The 21,389-nt window shown below is 37.8% G+C and overlaps 1 protein-coding gene across 4 annotated transcripts; it reads right to left on the bottom strand.

The window, feature by feature from the left end:
- Positions 1–267: 267 nt before the first annotated feature.
- Positions 268–19,984, bottom strand: KCNA3 (potassium voltage-gated channel subfamily A member 3). 4 transcript variants are annotated; one of them, XM_032249794.1, is made up of 3 exons: positions 16,442–19,984; positions 13,205–13,377; positions 268–5,407 (listed from the first exon to the last, which is right to left on the bottom strand). In XM_032249794.1, the coding sequence occupies exon 1, from the start codon at positions 19,764–19,766 to the stop codon at positions 18,039–18,041; it is 1,728 nt and encodes a 575-aa protein (XP_032105685.1). In that variant the 5' UTR covers positions 19,767–19,984; the 3' UTR covers positions 268–5,407; positions 13,205–13,377; positions 16,442–18,038. The 4 variants fall into 4 exon arrangements, with proteins under 4 accessions (XP_032105685.1, XP_032105684.1, XP_032105686.1 ...); XM_032249793.1 differs by having other exon boundaries at positions 13,256–13,377; XM_032249795.1 differs by having other exon boundaries at positions 13,256–13,374.
- Between the last annotated feature and the right edge of the window lie 1,405 nt (positions 19,985–21,389).

Below are 21,389 nucleotides of genomic sequence, written 5' to 3'. Positions count from 1 at the left end.
AACTAAGCAGTCATTAGATTGTAACTGGGAACATTCTTTAGTAAAATTTAAAATATGTGGATACATTTTACTAAATATTTGAACTATGATAAAAGTAATATTGTTATCTAATACTTGATAATTAATTCTTTTTGAATAGTTATAGGAAATGACTTTTCTTAAAGGCAGTTTTTCTCCCCAGTTCCTCTTCTCTGTCCTTCACTAATCACAGAATAAATGTGATGAAATATGCTGAAAAATGGTTACTAGGGTGGATCTGATTTTTTGTCCTCTGAATTAGAATGGATGCAGTTTCTTGGGTTGATTACTGCTTTATTCAACTGTTCAGAAATCAGTCATTATGATGGATTTTTGTAAAGCGAGATTAGGAATGGCAGTCAAGACCAATTTTTAGTCTAGGATTCTGATATCAAGTGAATTCAGTGTCTGTGGTCAGGGTGTACGTTTTAGGTAGAAAATGTTTGAATATCACTCTGTGGAAGAACTATAGTCTGAAAGTATCTAAAAAGGTCTGACAAGAACAGCAACAATGTCTTTGAACTAAAATTGGAAAATTCCCAATGTATGTTTTAAAATTTTTTTGTTAAAGCTTTAAAGATAATAGCAGTGACAGGATAAAAATAACATGACAAAAGGTGAATAGTGTAAAGAGCATATGAGGTTAGTGGCCATATTATTCTAGACTAGTCACTGGATCTTTCTAAACCTTGGTTGTTTAATCTTTAAATTTCAGAGGACATTAGTATTTCATATGAATATTTTAAAGATTAATTATGTGAATGATCTTTGCAAAGTATGATAAGCAAATCTTATAAGTAAACGAATGCTAGACTCTATGAAAAAATTGAGGTGTTGTATTTGTTAGTCTGACTTCTGTGTAATCTATATATTTCAAAAATAATTATTACAATATGTAGCATAACACCTAGAAATACTACATAAACTGCTTCCCCTTGCACATGTGTGTGTGTGTGTATATATATATATATATATATATATATTTGTGTGTGTATATGTGTCTAAGAGCTTTTAAACATAAATTATACCATTCTGTGGGATAGTTTCATAATGGTCTCTATAGTGCCCTTAAAAGTGAAAAAAAGAGGATATTCTTATTTGGTTTATAGTCATACATTTTATGGCATTTAAGAAAAACACTTTGATAGTTTAAACTAAATACTTAACCCCACCCCCACCCCCAAACACAGCATTAAGAGATCACACCATAGAAACAATTTACCAGAAGACATACCGCTATGATTTGTTCAGGATGGCCAGTTCACAAATTATTGTAAGATACAATATTAATACAATATGCTAGAATCACCATTTATCAAGTTTCATCAACTTTAAAAAAATGGACAAAATCACTTCTCACAAAGATCACAGTAATACATAAGTGATTCAATTACACCTAAAGTGAAAATTCAGATTCATAAAACCAAAATGATCAGATTAAATGTTTTAATTAATTGCTCCACTAGTCAAAATACACACTTCCTATTATGATAGAGGCCTTTAAAAACTGCCCCCTTTTCTGAATGGAAGGGATATAAGACTAAACTTCTGGACAAATAATCTCAGTATGACAAAATATTTCTGTATTAATCAATTTCCCGAGTGTCCACATTTTAGTATCCTTCTAATATCTTTCTGTCATAAAACCAGGAACCAGAATATACTCCTATTTTTCAATAGGTACAGTTGCCTCTTACCTATGTTGTGCAAAAGCTAAAACCCTTCTTTACCTAACTATCCACTATTGCCAAACAGATGTGTTTGGGTTATCCCTGAATTTTGTTTCTCACTCCTGAGCAAAATGAATTGCAATATGGCTCTATCAGGCCTCCTTTGTATTCAAAAACATTCACAAAATTTTGTGACTATTATTTTAAATTACAGTCATTTCTTCTGGGACCAAAAGAGCATTAAGTTTTTAATGTGACAAAAATGCACCTTACAATCTGCTACAGTTCATTGATAAGCATAATATACTTGCTTCTGATTTGCTACATGTTTATAAAACAACAAAATTTAAAGAGAAGATTAACTGGAACAGACATTCTGTTTAGGTAACTCACTCAGCATTCAAAGATGAAATGACAAATCATAATAGCTTAAAGCCAAAGTCAAAATAAAAAGATTTACCTTTTATATGTCTTGCTGAGGTCAATTATTATTATTAGAAACGAGAACATTTGGACTTGCAATCTGTTCAGTCACTCAAGTAGAAATATGTGGCATTTTAGTGAACAGAGGTGAGCAACATGTACATGTACACATATAACAATCTGAAAATGTTATAGAATTCTCAGAGATGAAAAGAGACATACAGATTACTAAATTTAAAAAGTCTTCACTTTACAGATAAAGAAACTCGGGCTCAGAGAAGTTAAAGGAACTTTCCTAGGGCACATGAGAGTTTTTGGCAGAGCCAGCACCACAGCACAGACACCTGCTTAAGCTCTACCAATCTGCTTCTTGTGTAAAAGGAGTCAAGAGATCATAAAGCAAACACTTCTTTCCTTCCAACCTTTTCCCACATTTCCCTGCTCTCAGGCTTAAAATGTTGAGTGTGCAATAAGGCTCTGGCACTGTTTTAGCATTTCATAGAAAATTTTCAAGTTGCCTTAATATTTAATTAAACAAATGCCCTTCCCTCCTTTCTAGCTATTTAATTAATCTGTTTCCATTCCACAGACTGATTTTTCTACTTTTTTGATACCATTACAGATCAGTGAAAATTCTAAGAAGAAAGAGTCCTATTTCCTTTTCTCACAATCAATTTGAAGAATGATATATTTATGACACTTTCAAGGCTTAAATCTTACTTCATGTATTCTTTCCTGCATAAGAAAATCTGTGTACTTTTCTTTTCTCTTTTTTTTTTTTTTTTTTTTTTTTTTATATGAAGTCTCCCTCTGTTGCCTAAGCTGGAGTTCAGTGGCACAATCTCGGCTCATTGCAACCTCCACCTCCCGTGTTCAAGCAAATCTCCTGCCTCAGCCTCCCAAGTAGCTGGGACTACAGGCATGCACCATCATGCCCAGCTAATTTTTGTATTTTTAGTAGAGACGGAGTTTCACTATGTTGGCCAGGCTGGTCTCAAACTCCTGACCTAGTGATCCACCCGCCTTGGCCTCCCAAAGTGCTGGGATTACAGGCATGAGCCACTGCACCCAGCCCTAAGTTTTCTTCAAAGCATTTCTCAAATGTGTATAATGAGAATTTGGGGGCTGGTAAGGGTTTTGGAGATCACTGAATCCAGCACACTCATCTTACAATTTAAGCCTGCAAGCTGAAGCCTAGTAATGTAACTGATTTACCTAGGGTCCCACAGGTAGAAAGTAGATGAGAATTCTGGTCTACTGTTATCTAAACCAGTACCATTTTTACTATCCATTCTGTGAACCATATTCAGTATGACAGTTTACTCATCTGACACCATCCTGTACTTTTATCATAAAAATCTGGGCTTTGTCTTTATTTAAAACTGTAACCTGTAATAATAATTCAGATCTTAAATATACTATAATGCATACAGTTGTGCCATTGGTGTTTTATAAAGGTAATTTTTGTGTCTATTTTTGTAACACCTAGTGATCCTTATTAAAACATCGGTATGTCTAAAACCTCCTGTAACACAGTTGATCAGTTTGTTTCAATCATCCCAATAGCTGATGTGGATTACTTTGCTGCTATCCAGGCTGTAATAATTAGTTACAAGGATTAGTTGGCTGCAATGGACTGACTATTCTCCAGGCCAATGTCTCTACTAAATGGGCTAACATGGAACAAAGAAAAGGTAGTGGCTATATTTTCACTTTAATCACATATCATCTTGACTAAAGGTTCACATTGCTCAAACCTGAGATAGCTGTCAGACTTTTATTTTCCTGTAGTGATCTGGTCTCAAAGTTTTGACACAAAGCAATTACCAGCAGATTGTGAGAAATTCATTGTAGACTTTGCCTCAAAGAAAGTTACCTAGATTGTATCTCGTGTTTATCTGTCTGTCTTGCTGCAAGTATAAGATTGTTTTAGTTACTGATTCTCATACAGTGCAATTCATCACTTGTATTCCATTCTGTGGGGCATCAAAAAATTTATAATCTTGGCTTTGCTACTGAAATGTTTTTATAGTAATTAAAATTCTACAAGTGCTCTCATTATCACATAGCATTGTTATACACTTAAATAACAGAAGATTGGTTATTTATGCATTTGTTCAGATATATTTTGAAACTAAAATATGGAAATAAAAAGTCCTCTATATAATAAAATTTCACAGTTTGACTTTCCATAAGGCTTATGAAATAATATACAAATAGCTACCATTCTGCTGAAATGTCACAGTAAAATACATTAATGGCACAGAAGTGAAATGTCCCCAAAAGGGAAACCATCTTCATGACCTCCTAAATCTCTTTTCCAACTAAAACTTGTCTTTAATTGAAAAAGAGTTCCATTTCTAAAAGAATATAAAAATAGAAAATGAGTTAAGGAAACTTTTACATTTACAATTTTGAAGGAAAAGTTATAAACATTGGATGAAATATTATATTTAAAAATGTGCTTTGTTGCACCACACCAAACATCACATGAAAACAAAATGAAATGAACATATTACATATGAACTGTTGAAAGCATAACTGTTATAATTTTAATTAAGATGGAATACTAAAACGTAATAAGTAGTCATATATTTTTGTAAAGTTTATCTCAGCTAAAACCTATAACACTAATTTGAAAATCTATCATTTTGAATAAAAAATAAAATAATGTTTAATCAAGCAAGGCACATTTCTTTTAGGCAAGTCTGTCTTTAATACCATTTATTTGGGCACAGTGTAGACCTCACTTATTTATATGTAAATGGGCTAATCTATGTATGAGAGCCTTTGGTACAAAACACACCTTCACAAATAAAGTTGCACATAACCCAGAACATGGAACATAACATGACTATATCTCATGATTAAACACAGTCCACTAATTAATTGAAAAAAGAAAAAAGTAACAGTTGGCTTGTTAGAAACAAATTTTAGGCTTTCTTTATCTGCAGCACTGATTATAGTTTTTGGATGATTTGATTTCATCAAAATGTCAAAAGGATGCAATGATACCTTAATATTTTCAAGATTCTTCATCTATTGATCAAATGTCTTTTATATGGCACACAATACAAGGCAAATCCTCCGACGTCAGAGTTGTTCCCTTTCTATAAAGCATTTGTTAGAGACATATTATTTAATGTCAACTGAAATAAAAATATGTGCTGTCAGGTGCATCACTGCCCATCAGTGATATAATTGCCACTGCATTCTTGATCCAGGCAATTTAAAATGGAGCATCCTACGGGTCAGTGCAGCTCTACAGTTCTTTATGTGGGGGTCTCTTCAGGGATCTGTCAGACAGAGTAAACACAATAATTTACTGATATATTTAACTTAAAAAAACTATAAAGTTTATGTCAACAGAAAATGTTCCATTTATATTTTTTAAAATTCTGGCTTTTAAAAAAACTGTTACCCTGAAAAGTTCAGGCAATTGAATTGTCTAAATGTATTAACTGTGTATTTCTTTTAATTTGTAACTTAAAATTATAAACTTTTTTCTACTAATAATGACCTCGAAATTTAGTCCAAACCGGTGTGATAGTTTGCTTTTAGACAGAAAATTTATCTTCATTCTTCGAATCATCTGAAAAGTTCTGAGTACCTATTGATTTTTAGAAAAATGTATGTATTAATTTTCTCAGTGTATTTCCAAGAACTTTTTTTTCTGGCTGTCCATCCTACTGTGGTAATCTATGAGAACTCCTGAAATAAAAATCCAATGCTAAGTGTCATGGAGAGAAAAACAGAGAGAGAGAGAGAGGGAGAGAGTCTCCAAATGAGTGCTGAGAAAACCATGGTCTATGTGCTAACAGGATGTCATTCTTATCATTTATCTCTTCATTACAAATAACTTTTAAATCTGTTGATTCTTTAAAATATGAACTCTCCATAGTTATATACCACTCAAAATATCCCAAATTAAGACAATAATAACCACTTCACAGGGTCTATGGAGAATCAAGAAACAAAGGTTAAAGCTATGGTGCTTCTCTCTCCTAACTGCCAAAATAATTATTGAGAAATTCTGATAGCAAAATACTTCTTAAAAAGAGCCAAAACAATATGAAAGTCTTATTTACTTTCTACATCCAGAATCTAGAATGGTGTTTGGCATTCTATACTATTCATACTACAGTACATGCTTTATATGCTTCATGAATGAATAAACCTCTGTCACCCTGGGTAGTGTCTGACACATAGGAGGTACTCAGTAAATACATATTGAATGAATAAATGGATATATAAAAATTAGATTTATATACTCTAACAATTTACTGACTATATAATATAAAGACAGAAATTATAAAGAGAAAAATAAAAGATGTTATAAACTCAGCTCTGTATTTGATTATGTTAATATCATCCATCATAATATATAGAGAAGACTATTTCCCATATATACTCCTGGTTTTAGCACATGCCCAAAACTTGTGGTAAATGCCCAAAGATGGTGCTTTGAAATTTGAGTATGCTTTTGATGGAAGAATCATTCACTTGCTAAATTAAATACTGTATGCCTACTGTGTGCTGGGCAATCAATTATCTATCTATTTAAAATTTTTTCTTATTGTCCTTGATTAAATACTTGGTCACCTTGATTTCGCAGATAGATCACTGCCCATCAGTGAGTTTAAGTCTTCATATTGATGTTTAGGTAAAAAGAGAGTATGTTCATAGTATGCTTAATTTTCACTATCAGAGTTTTAAAGTTATATAGTTATTAATGACTACTAATTATAAGAAATCAAAAGTCACATTAATGACCTAGCATTCATTTTATTTCCTAAGTGCCTAGGCTCTGCTCAATGCTATTGCAGCTTTGCTTACTTTCAGAGGTCTCCATTAAGCTGTTCTTGTCTTGCTGCTGTTGTATTCTTTTCATATAAAAGGTTGGGCCTTAAAAAAAACCCTTATGTATTATTAATACCTGCCTCTGAAGGCTCTTGAGATTATTAAATAAGAATGGTACAGGATGGCATCCTAATAAAGTATAGGTGTTAGAGGGAGTTGTAATTCAACAGAAACAAAAATAAAAGTGATATCAGGATAATAATCATAATATCTATACTAGTGGTTAAGATGTGGGTTGAAAGGCTTAGAAGAATGGACATTAAGTATCAAAATCAATTCTATAAAAAGAGAAAAAGGAGGTACAATAGAAAACAGTGACCTATAATTGAAGATAATTTACCAAATAAATGTTCTAACATATAGAAGAAGAAAAGAGAGTAAGAATGGTCAAATTTCAATAATCATCAAATTTATAAAGAAGTAATTAATACCTCCAAAAGGCCTAAAGGAAAGAGGTACAGAAACCTAGCTTTACTTTTAGTCTCATTAACTTATATTTGATGAGAAAAGAGCTGAAGGCATTCTATAGCATGTATTTTTATGGGAACTTTGTTTTTATGTGTTTATATAGTTTGACATCTATTAAATTACTTAGAATTAGTTATATACTAAGTTTTACCAGTTTTACCAAGTAAATGGTAATGAATAAGCTCAAGGACTGGAAAGATTTCTTACTCAATTATATATGATTTTCTGATTGAGGTCTTGAAAATTATGTACTCTTAGCAAGGAAAAACCTTTAATCTCAGTGAGTAAAGTCAGTAATATGGTAAGATATGAGCTTTTAAAAAAATCTAGAAAGTCACGGGAAAATGAGCCTTAAGGTAAAATTGATACTACTTTGAACAGTAGTTAGGTCTACTAATAATAAATATCCTCAATTTTTATGGTCACATAGTAAAATGATCTTCTGAAATCAGTTAAAAGGCCGCAGGTAAAAGGTCTACAGAATCCAGGTATAAAGCAATTCAAACAGTTCTTCCTTGGAGAAATTATTTCTGTCTGTACTTTTTGGTTATCCAATAAATTTTGCTCTTTAGAAGTCTAACACATAGTCACTCTTGTTTATACTTTTCATAATAATTTCTTATAGAAGAAATGTATTCATGACTATCTGATATTTTATTGTTCTGTAATCAGACATGAGGTAAATACAAAATGTAATGGCACATAAGGCTGCCTCTTAAATGTCTAACACATTGACTAAACAAGGTTATAATAGAAAATCAAGTAAAACTCATATTTATTTAAATCACAAAAATAAACAATGTCACAATCTTTCATCCAAAACCAGAAAAAAATAAAAACAGATTTCAATAATACATTTTGTGTCATTTCTTTAACGATCCCTAACAACATTTTTCTCAGACAGAAAATGATCTTTATCCTATGTGAGCTTAACTGTATAAAGTGGTGTAAGGAGAAAACAGTTTCTAATTTCTAATTTCTACATATGTAAATTCAGTCATATACGTCAGTTTTAAATTTGTTGACATGTTTGGTAAGGAAATTGTGCCACTTGGATATGCAGAGGCAACAATCAGGTCATTCTCTGGTCTGGTTTGCCTGATAAATCCAGGGAAAGGAGAAAATTCAAAAGGGGTGCAGAGAAAATTCCTCTCTATTCTTATTAGGAGAATCTTTGTTTCCTACTGCAGAGGAAAGTACCTTGGTTACAATATTACATAAAATCATGGAAATATCTGCAGTGGTCATATCAATGCTTTAATTAGTTTCAGTAATTCCATACTATATGTGTTGATATTTCAATGGTGTTAGGAATATCCCAAAACTAAGAACCAAAAGCTACTGGATTGCCTTCACCTTCCATCTTATTATTTAGAAACAGTCTAAGTTTTAACATTTTATAAATATTACTCTAAGAATCTGCTCCTACTTTTCATTAATTAAATGTCCCCATCTCCTTTCATGTATGAACAGTCACTTCAAAAAATAGCTAACTTTTAAATGTCATAATTTTAAGAGGTAGTGATAATTACATTTAAAATTAGGTTATTTTGCAAAAGATATCCAATCAGGCCATATCTACAGTGATGTAATTCTGTAATGTGATTCACTAGTGAAATATAATGTTTGATTCAATCAGCTTCCATAGTAATGAAGACTCCATGGATTTTTAGGACTCATCATTAACTGAAACTGAGACTGAACTTATAGGGAAGTTTCTTAGAATGTCTGATAGACAGATAAGCCCTCTGGAGATATCACTTGTTTGTTCTGATTTTGCTGTGTCATCCTGGTCAATTAGTCAACATGTTTATGCTATCCCTAATGAAAAACACTCTTTAGCTATTATGTAGGATAAAAACATGGTCTTCGTGAAGCATTCTAACTTCCAGGTATCCTTAGTGACTAGGTACCTTCAGTGATATCTCATATAAGGTAACAGTTAAGTTACTTACATTAAGGGATTCCATCCCCATACTTGGGTGGTATAATACTTCTTGTGGAAAACTTGCTGGGGCATGTTTTAACAAATTTAAGCCCTCTCCAGTAAATTGATTACAAGGAATATTGTCCTTCAGAGCACGATGAGGAGAGTAAGCCACATAGTGATTACATGAGGTAGAGATGCGTGACATGAAAATTTTGTTTACAGGTTAAAAACACCTCAATTTGGAATGCAATTTCCTTCCTCTCATCTCTCCTTCCAATAGACACTTATGGAGCAGCAACTGTATTTCAGGTACTATGCCAGCTTTTGGGTGATACAGCACACTGAGCAGACAAAACTCCTTGTCCTCATGGAAGGGAATGCAAAACAGACAATAAACAAAATAAACCAAATACTTAATACATTAGACGAAAAATTAACCAGAGAAAAGATATAGAGAGTGTTATGAGGCTGCAATTTTAAATACTGTGGCTAGTGACACCTGAAGGAGGTGATGGAGGCAGTCATGCAGATATCAGATGCTAGAACATTTCAGGCAGGGGGAACAACAAATACAAAGACCCCAAGGTGGAGCATGCCTGGTGCAATCTAAGAAGATCAAGGTGGCCAGTTTGGCTGCAGCACAGGATCAAGTGGGAGAGGAGTTGAAAATTAGGTCAAAAGGGTAAGGAGGGCAAAATGAGACAGGGCCTTACAGGCCATTGTAAAAAAGCCTTTAGTTAGTACTCTGTGTAAAATGGGGTGCCAAATGGTGGTCTTGACACAAAGATGTAACACAACTTGATAAGTGTTTTAAAAGAAGCACTCTGGTTGTTATGTTGAGAATAGACTCAAATAAGAGGAAGGATGGAAACTGGAAGACCAATCGGGAAGCTACTGTAAAAATCCAGGTGAAGATAATGATGGTTTAGATCAAGTAGAAGTGTTATGAAGTGGTAAGGCTCTTGAAACATTTTAAAGGTAGCATCGACAGTATTTGCCAGTAGATTAAATAAGGAATGTAAGAGAAAAAGAAGAATCCAGGATAATTCCAAGGATTTTAGCTTGAGCAACTGGAAAATTGACGCTGCCAGTAGTGGAGGTGGGGAAGAGGGCAGGAAGTACAGGCTTGATGGTATAGAGAGTGGAGAAGGAGGGAAATTCAGTTTGGACATATTAAGTTTGAGATGTCTATTAGATATCCAAGTGGAGATGCCACATAGATGGGTGAAAAATTCAATTAGGAGCTCAAGGGAGAAGTCTATGTAGAAGATACAAATTAACATACATAGATAGTCTAAAACTATGAGAATAAGATGGGATGAAAAACGAACAGATGGGAAAGAACCAGTAAATAGATTAAGAAGGAGAGACCAGAGAGGTAGAAAAAAAATCCACAGTGTGATATCTTGGAAGTCAAATAAAGACAGTCTTCTTAGAAAGGGGGAAGTACCCGACCATGCCAAATGCATCTGATAGGCCAAATTGAAATCAGAACTGAGAAAGGCCCACTGCGTATCATTATATGAGGTCACCAGTGACCTTGCCAAGTACACTTTTGGCAGAGTGATAGATGTGACAGCCTTTTGGAGCAGACTCAGGAGAGAGTGGGAAGGGATTCAGTGGTGAACAAAGAGAGATATAGTCCCCACTCTCGTGGAAGAAACAGAAATTGATCATATAACACAAATTAATATAAAATTACAGCTATGTCAAGCTCACATACTATATTTAACACATTCTAAGACACGCGTTTTTAGATTTGAGCATCTATGAAATTGGGATGCACCTTAAAGTCACTGGTACTTTATCCTAACAATTGGAAATTTAAAAAAATAGTACATAAATAATGGTATTTCTTATAATCAAGGGCATCTTAAATTTAATGAACTACTATACTGTAATAGGATAACTGAAAAAACTAGAGTCATGAGAGATGCTCTGGAGAAGTATTGAAGTAAAAATAGAAGTCAAGAGGTGAGGCAAGAAAGAGGAGGCTGGCAGTGAAACATTTGCAAAGATCTCCATTAGCTTAAGGAGAAAAGGGAGTTTATCCTGTATCTGGAAGAAGACCAGAATAACTGGAGCACAAAAGAATGAGGGGAGAAACATAAACAAAGAGGAGATAAGGCTGAATATGAAATTATGTGGGGCCATAAAGGCTATACTAAGCCTTTGGGGCTCTATCCTAAAAACAAGAAGACCCTGAAAGAATTTTAAGCAGGATGGGTTATGTAATCAGATTTTGGTCTCAAAAAGATCATTCTGGCTATCAGGTAGAGAAAAGGTCAAAGAGTGGCCACAGGAAATGTAAGGATGCCATTAAGAGACCTTCACACTTACATAGGATAGAGATGACAGTGTGGATTAGAGTCGTCCTAGCAGTTCCATAGCAAAGTGGGCTGTTTTTAGAGATATTTGGGAGGCTAAATGACAAAATTTGGTCATAGGTTGAGTATATTTACTATTTCTATGAATATTATTTCATTAATAAAGACACTGAAAACACTAGGCAATACACCTGTGTTTTAAGTAAGCCTGGAAAACAAGAAAAATGATTTGTAAATATTGATGCTGCACATATGGAATCAGAACCAATATTTTGGAAATTCACTAGTTTTCAGAAAAAAAAAGATCATTTAGATCTATAGATAGAAAGTAAATTGTATTGCAGGATTGGAAGTAATCTATGAACAGGTGAGGTGTTTGTGTGTAGTGTGTGTGTGTTTGTGTGTGTGTGAGTGTGTGTGTGTGTAATAAATTGTCCCCACTGCTTCTCTTCCAAATTAAGTATGTTTTAATTTACAGAATATGTTTAAATGTATAAAAATAAGAACGTTAATATTCAGAGGGACTTCCATAATGAACGGGAGTTTAAAATAAATGTAATGGAAGACAAATGAAATAACAGTGCTGTGTGATATAAAACATGTAGGCACAATGCTAACTTTCATTCTAAAAAGTTGGTGGGGGCCTCCAAAGAGATTCCCAAGAGTCTTTGTGCTATGAGATTAGGAGTGGGTGTGAGGTTGGAAGCTCACTGGAAGAGAAAAAGCTTCTCCCCAATCACTATCACCATTTTGGAAGGTATGACTCTTGTATCTGCAAAGTCAGTCTTGTATGATCAAATTTATTCATAACATTCTTCAGATACGATGAAATATAGCTTTTTCTCCACTTAAGTGCTGCATTGCTAACAACTAGAATCCCAGGCTTTATTTTTTAGGGCAGAGTTCCTATTCCACACTGTTTAGGTTACAACAATAACAACATGGCTCCCAAGAAAATGATGGAGCCGCTTTTCTAGTTCTCTTCTTAAAATGCATTTGATGGCTAATGGTGTAAATTTTGAAATAAAAGAAAAAACATCTGGTACAAAAAAACCCAGAAAAATCATGAAAATGTTTCTTTTTAAAATGCATTTTTCTTCACAATTTTGAAAATTAGCTCACAACATCATTAAATACCAAGATAAACATCTGAAAGCTTTCTAACTAGTCTTATCATTTAAATTACACTTGCAAACTGAATATGAGTACATAAAGAATACTATTATGATATGCTATACAGCAATGGCCATTTTCTGCCGGAAAGTTAAGAGTTGAGTCACAATAATAAGGTCTAGGCTCTGATTGGTTTCTGCTCTCTTTTTCCTGCATTCTTTGATTTACTTTTGCTCAAAGGTTATCAACCACTTCCTAAAGGTATATAAAAAACAAGTGATTTCACTAATATATATATAAAATTGTCCCCAAAACCATAAGGAATAGTACAAAAATCAGTAATTGTATCCTTAGTTTAAAAGGCCTAATACAAAACAGAAAAAAGAAGCTCCCACCTTAAAAATGCAATCCCTAAATATTCTCTTCCACATTCTTATGCTCCTCACCTCTATCTCACAGTGTTTCCATAAGTCTTCAGATTATGGGACACGTGTGCTTCCTTGCATTTCTTAGTGGGAAGGGTTATCACTTCTATTCACAGCTGAGAGGTAGGAAGGACTTGGAACTGCTGTAGAAAATGTTGAAATTTTAAATGTATAGAAGTCAGTAAATTATAGTTATGGTTCTCAAAGGAATAGACTACTAGTATATATTATATACATTGTATTTACATACTATAGCAAAGCAAATGCTTGAGTATGTTATATGCCAAAAAGGTAAATAAGTTTTATGCCAACAAACCATAACTTTAAATCTCTTCATACTGTGCATTTAAAATTTCAATACTAAATTTTTATTTCAAAGTTTAGAAATAACTGACATAATGCTTCCTCCTATGTGTAGGTGCCTGTGGTTATGTCACCATAATTGGTGCATCATATAGTCTTAAAACATCATAAAAGAAATAAAATAATAACAATGTTAACTTCTGTGTTTCATCTGGATTCATTAGCTGTAGGGCATATACATTTTTTCCCAGGGTGTTGATGGATGTGCACTGCTCCAGTCATGCCTCCTAACATGAATCTCTTGCTATACATAGACATATGTATATTTCTTTAACACCTAAGACATGCAACTGACCTCAACAGTGAAGCGTGTAGTTTGGCAAAGCTAGGTGGCATATGAAAACATAGACTCATTAGTATTTTGCTTTAAGCCCAAGTCACTATCCATTTTTATTTCATAAATGATTTAAGAACTTAGAGAAAGGTCTGCAGCTATTATGTCAGAAAAATTATATTTTTATTTATTTATTTATTTTAGAGCACAGATGCCCTTAAAGATCCTTGGAGTGGTTAGGTAAGGCAATACTGTCACAAGTTTCAATGAACTGGCAATCTCTTTTTGCTTTTAATACTTCTGTTCTGAATAATTTCTTCCCTCTTAATAAGGGAGAGTCAAAATATTTACATGGCTTTCTGGAATGGTTCTTCAGTAACTTAAGCAAAGTATAAGGCAATAGAAAAATAATTTGCATAATGCTCTCACTATTGTTGATTAAAACACATGAAAACAAAAAATCTTAAAACTGAAAAATATCTATTGTCCTAGCAGTTATCATTAAACACAACCATAATAAAATAATCTTTTGTTATTAGAAAAGTCCATCTCTTCATCTGATTTAAGTAACTTATATTTGATCCTTATATTTGGTTAAAATATCCGATATTTTAAACAGGTTAATTTTCTGTATACTGAAATGAAACAGATTTCTGGAGATATGTTATCTACCTCAACTCATTAATTAGTGACATGGGCTGAAGCCAAGACTAAGAGCGTAAGAGATTTATTTTTTGTCTTTCAAGTCACCTAATAAAAGTAGGATGTGTTTCAGAGCCAGAATAACCTGGCTTTAAATCATTGCTGAGTCTCCTGCGAGCCGTGAACTCTTAGAGAAATCACTTAACTTTAATCATCTATTTTTTGCCCTCCTAAAATGAGGTTAATAGCACTTATTGCAGAGTTGACAAGTGTCCAGGACATGGTTGACCCTTAATGAATGGTAATTATTATTATTATTGAAAGGAAATAGGAAGACATTGATTATATATTTCATATTCACGAAGCATTGTATTAATTACACAATGCTTGTGAATAATGATCCCAACATAATCTCTTAACAAAAGCTCTGATGCCATGTCATGAAATTATTTTTTCTAAGTGTTGTACCTGTATTAACATTTACTGTTCACAACAAACCTATGAGGTACTATTTATCACCCTCATTTTACAAACAAAGAAACAGAGGCACAGAGAGTAATTTGCTCAAGATCATAGAGCAGAGTCAAGATTCAAACCCTGGCAATATGACTGCAGAGCTTATGCTTTTAACCACTTCAATAAAAGCCTGGAAATAACAGCAGTCATGTAAGATAACAGCTATTAACTCAACAAATATAAAAGGTGCCACATTCTGTGCTAGGCACTAGTACCCAAAACTTTCAAGACACAGAGCCTATAGCCTTTAGGGAACTTACAATGTGGTGACTACAAGCAATCATATTACCTCAAAGTTATGGCTCAAAAGCCAGGATATTTCTCTGGATTAAAGAACAAAGGTCCCCTTTAAATTACTGCTAGTTAATAACCATAAGAATTATGGCACGACCATAATTTACTTATAGAATTAATCAATGTTTCTGCATCTTCAGAATAAATGTGACTAAACTTGTCACTGCACTTCATTGACCTCTGTGTTATTTTAAGAACAGATACAAAAATTATTTTTATGTAATTGTTATAATGTATCTAACATATTTTCAAAATGTGTCATAAAAATAATTTCTGGTCATTAAGGGTACCAAAAGTTTGGTCAAGAGATAGATCAATGTCAAAGGTTAACTCAAACAAAAAGCAAAGAAAACTAGATAATAGAGTCATATTTAGATGTACATAGATAAAAACAAACAACTAATCAATGATCAGGTATATTTAGATTTCTTGCCTCTGTTTGTTTGGTGTTTTCCTTCCTCATCACTCCCTTGCAGTCTCAGTCATTATTTTCCACTCTCTTCAACGCATGCATAATAAATGAGCTCCTAACTGAAAATACTTCATGGGCTTTAAAAATAGGGTTACTCTAATTTACTCTGGAAGGATAGAATAGTTACATGCTATCAAAACCAAAAGGCAATTGTGGATGATGTATAATTTATATACTGTATATGAAACAAAACGATTATGTTTAAATGTTACTCTTATTTTTAACCATTTTTTGTTTGAAAGAACTGTACCACTGTGTACTATTAAATAATTATGTAAATTAAAATTGGACCAATAATCTAACAGCAGTAGATTCTGCCATTTATCCTTTTGTAAGGGGAAACAGGTTGATTGGAGGCCAAGTGGGTTAGTAAAAGGAATGGAATAATTTTCAGTTCTGCTTGGGTGAAGGTTATTCTGAACAGCAATGACTGGTTTTTCATTTTTTTTGTAATAAACAATGGAAACCAAAGGGCAGTTAGCAGCATGGAAATCAGATGAAAAAGGTGTAAATTATCTTTAAAAAGACGCCAAGCATGTAACATAAAACTATTGGTTTTGCAAATATCATCAATCTAGATATTAATGACAGTTCCCTGGCTCTGGATACAAAAGGGACTGCTCCCAGTAGATCACATAGTGCTCACCTGATTCTGTCTGTCTTCTGGCAACCCTTGGCATATGGTTGAAAGTTGCAAGTATTCTCCCAAGAGCTGGTTACTTCCTGTCCCTCCTTTTTATTGATTGTCTGCAATGCATTCAGTTTAAAACGTGCATCCTTCATCTATTTGAAGTTTACTTAGCTTGTCGAGTGCTGTGATGATGACAGAGCTGTTGTGGGATCTAAATTTTTTTTTTTTTTTTAAAGAGAAAGCCTGAAGATCCTTTGTTGTAAGGTTTCAGGTACACTGATTGTATCTCTCATTTGCTTATGTACAGAACACTTTTACATTTGCTTTTAAATTCCATTTGTTGGCTTGAAAGTTCTTGGAGAAAAAAAACTGTAGAGAAGCATCTTTAAAAATTATTGCCTAATAAATGGGACTTAATCCAGATCATGCCTTATTGTGGTTAATATCTAACATTCCGAACATCATATTTTCCTTCTTGATTCAGTTATTATGGGATAACATCAATGATTTTCATAGTTAAAAAATGCATTTGGGATTCATTTCACCTCCTTAGAGTCTCAGGCTTAACTTTATTTGTGCAGTTTATTCAAACAGTGGTTTTCCTTTATGAAATCATTTAAGTAGGAACCATCTGGAAAGGTTACTGTGGAAACAGCAGGGACTGGAAGGTGGGGCTAGAGAGCAATAGATGCCATGACAACCTTTTTCGGGTTTCCCAGGAAACATGGGTTGCTATGGGAACTGCATCAGTCAGGTCCGAATTAGTAACTTCCGCTGGAAGGGGTGTCTGCCACTTTAATCTTCTTGTGATACTGCCGAAGCTTATCTCTCAGATGCATTAGGAAATTTTTTGTTTCTCTCAGCAGCACTGAAAACATCTGTTTCTAGACTTTGATAGATGTTGAGGCTGGGACATATGCACAGAACTTCACAGGACTGTGTTAGTCTAATGCTTTAGAAATGCTTAGCAAGCCCGAAAGAATTAAACTAATTAGTCAGATCAGGACATCTTGGGCATTTCCCTTCATTCAAAGTTGGAGAGACCCTTAAAATTCTGGGAAAAACCAAATAAACTCGTGGTGGGTTTACAAGTCATTATTCTAGTTAGATTCTTCATCCACATATCTACAGGGTAGGCAATCGAAATACTTATTCAGTAAACAATGTTGAAAAGTCCATCAAACTGAAGTATCATTTACTACAAACTCATGTGCTTAGGAACGAAACAACTGCCTTTAAAATTCTGAGGTTAAACAGTTACTCTGTTCTTTAGTTTCATTTCCTCCCAGGATGTACTGCTTTTTTTTTTTTTTTTTTTTAAATAGGGCGTGTACTAGAAATGAAGTTTAATGTAAGTTTGTTGTTTACAATATTGAGAGAGAGAGAGAGAGGGTAAGGGGAAAAAGGAGAGCTGAGAGAATGCAGCCCACTTGCAAAACAGGCACCTGTTTCAGTATGAAGCAGTAGGTAGAGGGAGAATGAAGTGTGCTTCCCACTTATTCAGGTCCTTTCCTTGATGAATGGTCTGGAAATGTATAAAACAAGGGCACAGGCAGACCAAGGGGGCACGTTCCACACAATACTGAGCACAGCATGTCACTTGTATTATATATTAAACATCGGTGAATATCTTTTTGATGTTGACACAGGAGTTGGGATTATTGTTCGTGGTGCAGGTGGCAGTGGAATTGCCGGTTTTGAAAGGGGTCTGGGGGAAAGCGCTATGGTTCATACCCCCCTCTTCGATCACCATATACTCCGACTTACTCAGAGTCGAGTTACTCCTTGCTTTTCGGAGCTCCTCGGCCGAAGAGGAGAGGTGCTGGCAACTTCCTACGTGCAGGTACTGGGCTTGCTCTTCCCCTTCCGTCTCCCGGTGGTAGAAGTAATTGAAGTTGGAAACAATCACGGGAACTGGCAATGCGATGGTCAAGACACCGGCGATGGCACAGAGAGATCCCACAATCTTGCCCCCTATGGTCACTGGGTGCATATCGCCATAACCCACTGTTGTCATGGTTACCACTGCCCACCAGAAGGCATCCGGGATGCTGCTGAAACCTGAGGTGGGGTCGTCTGCCTCGGCAAAGTAGACCGCGCTGGAGAAAAGGATGACCCCAATAAAGAGGAAGAAGATGAGCAACCCCAACTCTCGCATGGACGCCTTCAGCGTTTGCCCGAGGATCTGCAGCCCCTTGGAGTGGCGCGAGAGCTTGAAGATGCGGAAGACCCTCACCAGGCGGATGACCCTCAGGATGGCCAGGGACATAGCCTGCTGTCCGTTGCCCTGTCGCTCGGCCAGCTCGGTACCCAGAGTGATAAAATAAGGGATGATGGCCACAATGTCAATCAAGTTCATGATGTTTCGCGAAAAGGTGGCTTTGCTAGGACAGGCGAAGAACCGCACCAACAGCTCGAAGGAGAACCAGATGATGCACAGGGTCTCCACCACGAAGAAGGGATCGGAGAAGCTGGAGGCTCCCCCAGAGGCCCCCGACGTGCTGTTGCCGGCTGCATCGAACGCGTCCTGCGACGGCGAGGAGGGGTAGTCCTTCTCGTCGCGGAACTCCGGCAGTGTCTCCAGGCAGAAGATGACGATGGAGATGAGGATGACCAGCACGGACACGATGGCGATGCCCCGGGCCGGCCCGGAGCTCTCGGGGTACTCAAAGAGCAGCCACACCTGGCGCTGGAAGTCGCGGCGGGGCAGGGGCCGCTCCTCCTCCCGCAGGAAGCCCTCGTCCTCGCGGAACTTCTCCATGGCCTCCTCGCCCAGCTGGTAGAAGCGGATCTCCTCGGAGAAGATGTCGATGGGCACGTTGACGGGCCGGCGGATGCGGCCCCCGGACTGATAGTAGTAGAGGATGGCGTCGAAGCTGGGCCGGTTGCGGTCGAAGAAGTACTCGTTGCGGAGCGGGTCGAAGTACCTCATGCGCCGCTTGGGGTCGCCCAGCAGCGTCTCGGGGAACTGGCAGAGGGTCTTCAGCTGCGTCTCGAAGCGCAGCCCCGAGATGTTGATGACCACGCGCTCCCCGCAGCAGTCCTGCTCGCCCGCGGCCGGCAGCGAGGGCGGCAGCGGCTCGTAGCGGTCGCAGCCGCCGCCGCCACAGCCGCCCTGAGGCGGGGTCCCTCCACCGTCGGCCGCCTCCGGCTCCAGCAGGTGGTCCCCGGGCACCACGGTCATGTCGGGCGGCAGCTCGGGGCCTGCGGCGGGCTCGGAGTAGCCGGGGTTCACCAGCGTGTGAGCGCCGCCACCGCTCGCGGGGCGCTGGGGAGGGTGGGCGCGGTGGCGGGCGGAGGGCAGCGGCGGCGAGCGCAGAAGGCTGAGGTGCTCGTCCATGCGGCGGGGAAGAGGCGGCGGCGGCGGGGCCCGGTCGCTCCTCCTCGCGCTCCCCGCCCCCTCGCCGCCTCCGCCCCCGAGCGGAGCCCGCCGCCTGTTGCAGCAGCAGCCGCGAGGCTCCGTCAGGGTCTGGCGCGGTCCGCCGGGCTCCCGCACAGAGACGCCTCCTCCCTCCGCCTCGCGTTCCCCGCCCACTCCCCCGCGGGGCGCGCGCCCGCCTCCGCGTCCCTTCAGGATTCCCGCCCACCGCGCGGGTGCGCGCCCCGCGACCGGAGAGAGCCGCCGGGCCTGCCCTTCTTACCGCTCTCTCGGACCCTCGGTGTCAGCGAAGCGCCCTCATGTTGCACCTCGGCGCCCCGCGGGAACGCCCACCCAGCGGAACCGGCCCACGGGGAGTCCGGCTGCCGACCCCGGCCCCTGGGCTCCGCCTGCTTCTGGTCCGCGTCCCTCGCCCCCGGCCCGCGTGGCCGCGTCCCAGTCGCCAGGAGCTCCTGCCGCGGCCCCGCGGGCGCCGGCCCCCTGGCCTCCACACTCCCCCCCGGGCCAGCCGGGGATGGGCAGGCGGGCCCGGTGTCCAGGAAGGGAGTGCAGGCCAGGCGGGCGCCCTGGGCCAGAGGCAAGCCTGACACGGGCGTCCCAGGCTCACTTGAGGGTCGAGAACCGCCAGGCCTGGAAGGAGTGGGGGTCTTAACAGTTTAGCTCCTGCTAGGATGAGAAGCCAAGCGCAGTAAGGGTGCTGATGGGCTTCGCCAACTGAGTCCGAGGGAAATGGATCGTTAAAGGCCTTCAGGTCCTGCCGCTTTAGTGAATAGTTCACACCCATTTTTGCAGCGGAGATTTCGGCCACTGGGAAGAATCAAGGACCAAGTTTCTGATTGGGATTAGCAGTGACAGCCTGGGCTTTATACACTACATAGACTTCCTATCGGCGGGGAAGTGAGATGAAATGGGAAAGGAAATTCACATAGTCTAAGTCGTGTGGTTAGAAAGTCCGACTTTATGACTCAAATGTGTCGTGGAAGGGATGAGAGCAGGACCTGTACCTAGACTTTTTACTTAATATTTCGGCACTGCCCTTGTGGTAGGGAATTTGTCAGGCTCTAGTCGTTAAACTGGGAGGACATTCATTCTGCAACTTGTACCTCTTGCTGGATCTGGGCCCAGAGATAACTTACATGTATCTTCTTTAAACGTATTTTTCCAAATTGTTGTGGTTACTTTGAACACAATTGTTTCCAGAAATTTTAACAATCTAATATAAGCTAACCCTAGGCTTTAAAGAGTCTGTTTTTTTTATTGTATCATTCAAATCATTTACAGAAGAGGAACTGTTGTCTAGACAGCTCCTCACCCACCCGAAGTTCGCTGACAATTCAATTTGAAGTAAGTGATTTGTGGTCAATACTTCCCACCACCACTCCCAACCATAGGGTTCTCTAGGGCTCAGAATAGGTCCTAGCCAATTTATACTGCTAGTATCTACTAAAGTGCCTTGTAAATAGTGGGGATCAGTTCATATTTGTTGAATTGAATTTCCCAAGGAGTGGCTCTTTGCACTGCTATCTGCTCTGGAGGGTCAACATTTCTTCTTTTTGAGCCCAGGATCCTATTGGGATTCCTAAG

The sequence above is a fragment of the Sapajus apella genome, unplaced genomic scaffold (genome assembly GCF_009761245.1).
Source record: "Sapajus apella isolate SASKATOON/1434 unplaced genomic scaffold, GSC_monkey_1.0 scaffold69, whole genome shotgun sequence".
Classification (NCBI taxonomy): Eukaryota; Metazoa; Chordata; class Mammalia; order Primates; family Cebidae; genus Sapajus; species Sapajus apella.
This window is presented reverse-complemented; position numbering and strand designations above follow the sequence as displayed.